Source organism: Penaeus monodon, chromosome 12 (genome assembly GCF_015228065.2).
Source record: "Penaeus monodon isolate SGIC_2016 chromosome 12, NSTDA_Pmon_1, whole genome shotgun sequence".
NCBI classification, from domain to species: domain Eukaryota; kingdom Metazoa; phylum Arthropoda; class Malacostraca; order Decapoda; family Penaeidae; genus Penaeus; species Penaeus monodon.
In genome coordinates this window covers 51766520-51774019 of record NC_051397.1, presented here as the reverse complement: position 1 = coordinate 51774019, position 7500 = coordinate 51766520, and the positions used below count along the sequence as shown (strand labels likewise).

Sequence of the window (7500 nt, the reverse complement as noted above, 5' to 3'; positions counted from 1 at the left end):
TTATTATTATTATTATTATTATTATTATTATTATTATTATTATTATTATTATTTTTTACTTGTATAGTGCCTTGTGAGGGTGAGACAAAAAAGGAGTTCAGATGGAACAGTGTTTCCAATTCCAATATTTGTATCTATGGGGGATCCTCTGAAAATATGAATTACGTGATTAAAAAAAAAAAGGAAAAAAACTACATGCCTTAATATTTGGAAAATTAACCATTTGTAATGTATTAATGATGTTAAAAATATATACACCTTAATTAGTGCATAAAATATGATAGCTTTGTTCACAAGAAAAAAAAAAAAAATTTTGACAAGCAATATGCAATGTGTATGTAGCTAGTATATGGAAATCACATCTCTGCATATGTATGAGAGAGTAATGTTGACTTCCTCTGTTTAAGCCTTTGATAATGAAACGCTGTGGATTTGCTAATTCCCTCCCCAGTTAAACCCGATCATGTTTTCCTTAGCGCAAGGAATTGAATGAAAAAATCTCCAGGGTTTCAGATCAACCTCTATCTTTTATCTCTCCCTTTTATCTCATTCAGCTTTCACCCATTTTTATTTTTTATTTTTTTAATATGGAAAGCTCCAGCGAGGAGTCACTCCCATTGCCTTTTGCAAGTGTTATGGCGAGGCATAACACTTGCACTTGACTTGAATTACTAGTGATATGACCCCCTCCCCCTCCCTCCCCCCACCTGCCTCCTTCCATTTATCAGTCTGTGAGGCTTATTTGCGAGGTTTGAGGATTTGTTCGCATTTGCATTGTGAAACTTGCTAAATCAGCAAATTAATCATAATTCTGTTACTGTTGGATCATAGGAGTTTGTCTTATTGTGAAGGAAATATCTGGAAGTATCTGGTTAAATCTGCTTATGGTATTGACTTGTGCATTCAACAGGAAGTAAAGAAAGTGCTTATAAACTTGCTTCTTCTGGTTGATTATTAATGTATAAAGCATGTTTACTTTGCATAGCATGCATGAACTTATATTTTTGTTATGCAAAAATCATCAAAAACCCCCCTTTGTTTATTCTCTTTTTAAATATGTGTTCTTGTGTTGCCTTTGCAAACAAAGTAATTCAGGTATGGAATGTTATCCTTTTTGGGTTGAGAACAAAAATTTTATTGTAATTGATGGTTCTCGTATGTTGTACAGTAAAAAATAAGGAACAGAAGGCAGCCGCAGTGGCTTTGAAGGGAAACTTTTTTCTTGTTTATCATACTGGCCGTCCAGTTCCTTTTGGCTGCAAGCTGAGATTTCTGGTCTTTAGCATATGAGTGGCGCAATGTCTGAAGATTGCCGTGGCCTCCATGCTCCGGCAAGGGCTAACAAACCTTGACTGTCTGAGGATGGATTGGGTCCTAGGTTGATGAATAACCAGTGAGATATACAAGCTCTTTATTACAAGTCTTTCTACTGAGTAAGTTTGCTGTCCTTTGCTGGAGTGCTGAGAGGTGTGATTGGTGTGAGAATGTATTTTAAGATGTCTTTATATTTATCATCAAAAAGTTATATATTGAAATACGATTTAGGAATGTTGAAATATAGGTATTTGCTTAGATCTGTGAATGTAAACTGAAAATATGAGTCAGTTCATGCAGCTATCCATTTGTATTGCAATATTATTCACTACTTATTTCTGTGATTCATAGGTGAATAAGAAATTAACTTATCAAGTAGTAAAGGAAAGTTAGAAAAAGTTCAGAATATCATGAAGATAGTAAAATAGTGTGTTGATGCAAAAGCTATAGTCTCCCCTCCATCTCCATTTTCCTTGGTGTTTTGACATTTAGGTGTGGGCATAAGTGTTAAATTGAACTAATCAAAATAGCTGCGCTTTGATATTGACCTTCACACACTCAGGGGCGATGAATGCTTGATTGTAGTTTTGATAGTGGCGGGGAAATTATCAAAATATCTTATCTGCATTGGTTTATATTTTTGTATGAGAAATGCAAATGTAAAAACAAAAAGAATACATTATTATTAGCTTTTACCTTGCAACTAATTTATTTTCTTCATCAGTAAAGTTTCTCATTTTTGCCTCCCATTTTACGTTTGTCCTTAACTGTGATTGATATATTTACCCTTCATTCACATTGCCTTCTTTATATCACTAAAGGCAGGCTATTTATTAGATTTTGAATGCTCAGAGGAATTTATGTGGCAAGATTTGATATTTTCAGATGCCTGGTATTCAGATTTTTACTTTGTTCATCTTGTTTCTTAAGATGAAAGAGAAATAAACTTTATTCCAGATATCTGTGTTATTTATGACAGCTATATAGGCACTGTATTTTCATCTTCCATGAAGTTTAAAGTGTCCAGTAAAAGAAATATATAGATTAGTAAGGAATTTACAAATGTCAGATTCAGCAGGACAGCTTTGCTCTCTTCATAGATTAACTTATACTAATTTAGTGCTGATGTTAAGGTGACTAGCAATACCATAGTCTGGTAAAACCAGTCCACTTGACCCTCAGCAAGTGGAGCTCGCTTATCAGAGGCTGAATCTGTCTGCTACAAATCTTTCTGTTTGGCATGGGATAGAGGAGATGAATGATAAGCTATTATTAGAACTGTGGGATATTAGGTGGTAGGACATAAATACATAGGCATTTCATCATGTGTACTTCCATATGTTATCTAAAGAAAGGCAAGATATGCAGGTACTTACTTTGACTCCTCATGTTTTCTATACGGGTTAGGCATATATAGTAGAGATAAAGCAGTTAAGAAGCCAAAACTTAAGGAATAACTAAACCATGCTGTAGTTGTCCAGAGAGTGATCTTCATAGTGTGCTGTCATTTCATCCATTCTTTATGATGCAACCCTGACAATCTGTGCCACTTGTGTTCCTCAAGCGAATCAGCTGATAAGATTGGGGATCTCAGAGTGAAGAGGCATCCAACTATCTTTGATTTAGTAACGTTTGTGAATGAGTGGCGGGGACTAGTGATTACATGCATAGTGCATAGAACTGTGTTTTTTGTTTTAAGGTTAATTTGTTGATGTTATTGCAATTCCATCTGGTTCTGTATGTGGTGATGAGTGTTTGACGTTCATTTTATCTTGATGAGAGCAGCATGTTGATGAGATTTGACTGAAGAAAGTAGATGTCAGATATCTAGTTGCTTTACTTCCCATAAATGAATCTTAACATTTTATAAGTTTTGTTAAAATATTGCCTAGTAATAAATGCTTCTTATGCCTCCCTTATATATATATTTTCATACAAGTAACAACAAGTATTTTTATTGACAGGACACCGGCACAAATAACCAGCAACAAACATGGTTATCCTGAGTAAATTGTCGACAATTGCTCAGTCTCGAGATGCCCGTTTCTTCGGTGCTGCTTCTTCGACAGCTTTCCTGTACTGGCTCTACAGTACCTCAAAATCTGGTGGGAAGAGGTTAGTGTTTTTTTCTTCTCATTTTTATTTATATATATAATATATATATATATAATATATATATATATATATATATATATATATATATATATATATATATATATATATATATATATATATATATATATAGAAAGGGATGTAGTCTAACTCATGTATTTAGCCCATATTATTATAGGGATGAATCTGTTTTCCTTCTTGTAGGTATGAATGAAAGTGGGATATTATACTCGATTTCATTCTTTTTCTCCATTTAAGATCTGCCCTTTTTTCAAAATGAATCAATTATTTCAGGGCTGCAGGTGACATCTCTGCTAATACTGACAATGGCATTCAACATAGGCATGAATTTTTAAAGTGTTTTATTGCTTGGAGAGTGAAGTGATTTAATCCCTCCATGTCATCTGTATTCTCATTATAGTTAGATTTATGCCTTATATTATATTTGGACCCAGTTATAGCTGTTGATGCTTTTTTTTCATGACAAAAGTAGGGGGAGGAACAGCTGAGGGGCCCTCTGACACTGAGATAAAGAGTCCCTACTGTCTGCTGCTCTGCACAATGAGCATTATTGTTATTTTCATTCTCTGAAAGGACTTCCTGATTTCGCATATAATTTGTTTAGACAGAAAAGTGTTTTGTAATTAGTATTTTTTTTTTTTTTTAGCTTCATTTTATGTGTCACTGAAGAAAATGAGTTGGAGTTTCATTTCAAAATTAAGGAGTCTTAATAAGTTTCTTAAGTTTGTTTTGTGAGTGTCATCAAGGGCATAACTAGAGCAAGCAGCCTGCAGATTCTATGGGTTGCAGTTTGTATTTACTGACAGTCATGCATGACCTGTTACTCTTGTTATTATGATTTATATTCTTTTTTTTTATAGTTCTGCCTGATTGATGCATGATCCATTTCTCTGCAATCAAAAATGTGTTTTTAGTGATTTTATATTTTTATTTTATAATTTAAAGTATGGAATGTAGCTTGTGTATAGATATATTTTGCTGAGACTTTGGGTTTGATGCATTAAGAAATTGACATGTGTGTTTGAGTTCAGATAGACTGGAATTCTTGGACATTGATTTATGTGTTAGTCTATTGGTTTTGTATCCATGTAGCATTTCTTTGTTAAACGTAGTGATTGGTATTTTCAGGTCCATGAACAAAGATGAAGTGAAGTTTGTGGTCAATGATTCTGGTGGAGCAGGTGACAAGAAGAAAGTTCAGGTATGTAATAACAGTGAAAAAAGGATAGCAGTATGTATGGTAGGAATAAAGACCAAATCATATTCTTTACTTAATTAAGTAAATTAAGGATGGTTTAGCTAGAACAGAGTTAATGGAAATATACGAAGGTAAGAGAATGATTCCATGAGATTAATTATCTTTGCAGAGATTGCAGCGTGCATAGTGAAGCTTAATTTTTTGTGCTTTTTTTATATTGCATCTGTGGCACATTTTCATAATGATAAGAATTTTAGAATGTGAATAGGAGCCATCTGACACCTAAAGGGAAGGCAGTTAACCTATTGCTGACCAGTTCACATGCTGTCCACAGTAATTTTGTTGACACATAGATGGCTCCACAAGTGCTCAGTCACCAAGGACTCTCATAGTAGGCCCTATGTGACCTCACCTGACTTCCACACTGCTTGATTCATTTGGATTTTATTTTCCTTTTCTTCAGTACTCTTATCATTGTTATTGACATTATGATTAATATAATGTTATTAATATACTAATAGTGGTAACCCAAAAAACTCCAGAAATCAAAGGAAAGAATAAAGCAGGTGAGATGGCTATGACTAGTAATTGACTCCTAGGTGATTAACCCTATGCTGCCAAGAACATGTAATGTTGACTGTAGATTTTTGTGAAATGCAATTACACATAAATGGTTCTGCTAGTGCTTAGCCATCAAGGAGTTAATAGATCTTGTATCTCACCTGATTTCCTCTTTCCTTGAGTTTTTGTGAAAGATGTTTATTTACTATTTCTTTGAATATTAATGCTGTTATTATTGTTATTTACACCACATTATAATGTTACAAATATTTCTAATTATATATATGTTTGAAGTAAAATATTTCCAAAAATCAAGGAAAAGGATAATGAGATGAAATAGGGAATACCAGTAATTGACTCCTTGGTGACTAAGCACTTGTGGAGCCATCTATATGTAAAGACAATTATTAAACCATAAGTTCCAAGTGATGTGACCTTCATGTTGAAAAAATTTGGATGGAGCCTGAATAATGGGAGGATGAATTCATGAAATATTGGGCTGAAGGTTGTGGTGACCTGAATGACTCTTGGAGGGTGATTAGACTCTGTGGATATTTAAGAAGGGGCTCTTTCGTTCTTTCCATCATTACACAAGAATGTGCTGTCCATGAGTTATGACTAGAAGAGTGCCAGCTCTATAAAGAACACTATTTCTATTCTCAATATCCTATTCCTGCATGACAGGCAGCACATTGTATATTGCAGAAAATCTAATGTTAGGAAAGTATTTTAAAATTTAGGAAATAAGATATTACTTGTTATTACCCCAAGTTATAGACTACCTGGAGAGACTGTTTTTCTGTGCAAGAAAACAGTCAATTACCATCTTGATATAGCATATCAAATGACAAATATATAGTCTACCATGGAAAAAGGCAAAAAGGAAAAAAAATGCTTATGTAGAAAAAGAGATAATAACAATGCAATGAGGATTCTTGAAACCCTACATGAGGGTTTTTGTGGTTGAGATCTACAAACCCCACACCTGTGAGAGTCACCCTTCAAGTAACTCTGATACCTGGATTTTGGGTCCCATGCAGGCAAGAGAGGCACCCGGATCCAACGAGTTAAACTAAACTCAAAGTGGGTATGCCATGTATGCATGCTGTCCCCAACTGCGAAGGGTTACACTTATTTGGAGCCAACTATAAGAAAGATGAAGTAAAATTAAAGTGGACAAGTTATATAAGTACGTGCCATCCCAGGCAGCATTAGGTTTAGGTAAGAATAAAGCAAGGATAAAGGTGCACTCATTATGTATGAATAAACAACATACAAGAGACGTATAACAGTGGACTTACCATGAAGCTGATTTCTTGGTTTGTTATTTTTTAAATGGGATATTATCTTTTTTCTGAATTATCAGGAAAGATATTCCTTATGAATTGTGTTAAGGTATTTCATAATGCAGTAGTCATAAGGCATTATTTTTATGATTGTTGTAGGAAATGAGTACTTTGTACAGTTTAAGCGCTGAAAATTTGAATATATGGTTGTGGATATAATAATGTACCTAGCATGTAAAATTTGTGCCTATCCCAAGTAAATCTTGATGATTGATAAAGTGTTTCCACAACTTCTGTGCATTTTATTTGCATAAATGTTGATTACAGTCCATAGCAAAAGAGATTAAAGGCTTTTGATGTGAGAGGAGGGCTCTGGAAAAGGGTTTCAGTGCAAGAATATATTGTACTTCTTCTACTTCTTTTTTCTTTTTCTTTTTTCTTTTTTCTTTGTCTTTTTCTGTCTTTTTTTTCTTTTTCTTTTTCTTTTTCTTTTCTCCTTCTCCTCCTCCTCCTCCTCCTCCTCCTCCTCCTCCTCCTCCTCCTCCTCCTCCTCCTCCTCCTCCTCCTCCTCCTCCTCCTCCTTGTCTTCCTCTTCCTCCTCCTCCTCCTCCTTGTCTTCCTCTTCATCCTCCTCCTCCTCCTTGTCTTCTCTTCCGCCTTGTCCTCCTCTTCCTCTTTCCTTCTCCTCCTTGTTTTCCTCGTCCTCTTCCTCTTCCATGTCCGTCTGCCACCCTCTCCTTGTCCTCCTCCTCCTTGTCTACCTCCTTATTCTTCTCCTTCTTGTCCTCCTCCTTGTCTGTCCTCCACCCTCTCCTTGTCCTCCTCTTCCTCCTTGTCTTTCTCCTCCTCCTCCTCCTCCTCCTTGTCCTCCTCCTACTACTACTATTACTATTTCTATTTATATTTATATATCTATTACTACTAATACAATGCTTGTACTTGCACTTGCATATACTATTATTGTTATAGTTATCTGTTGCTATTATTATTGCTATTATTATATTATTG

At 34.8% G+C, this 7500-nt stretch overlaps 1 protein-coding gene across 1 annotated transcript in view; it reads left to right on the top strand.

The window, feature by feature from the left end:
* The window catches only part of LOC119579751 (ATP-binding cassette sub-family D member 3-like), an 85763-nt gene that overhangs the window by 1630 nt on the left and 76633 nt on the right, over positions 1–7500 (top strand). Inside the window, exons 2-3 of the mRNA XM_037927650.1 lie at positions 3279–3429; positions 4576–4648. Coding sequence (XP_037783578.1) covers positions 3308–3429; positions 4576–4648 — 195 coding nt within the window. The 5' untranslated portion in view covers positions 3279–3307. The remainder of the gene's footprint in view (positions 1–3278; positions 3430–4575; positions 4649–7500) is intronic.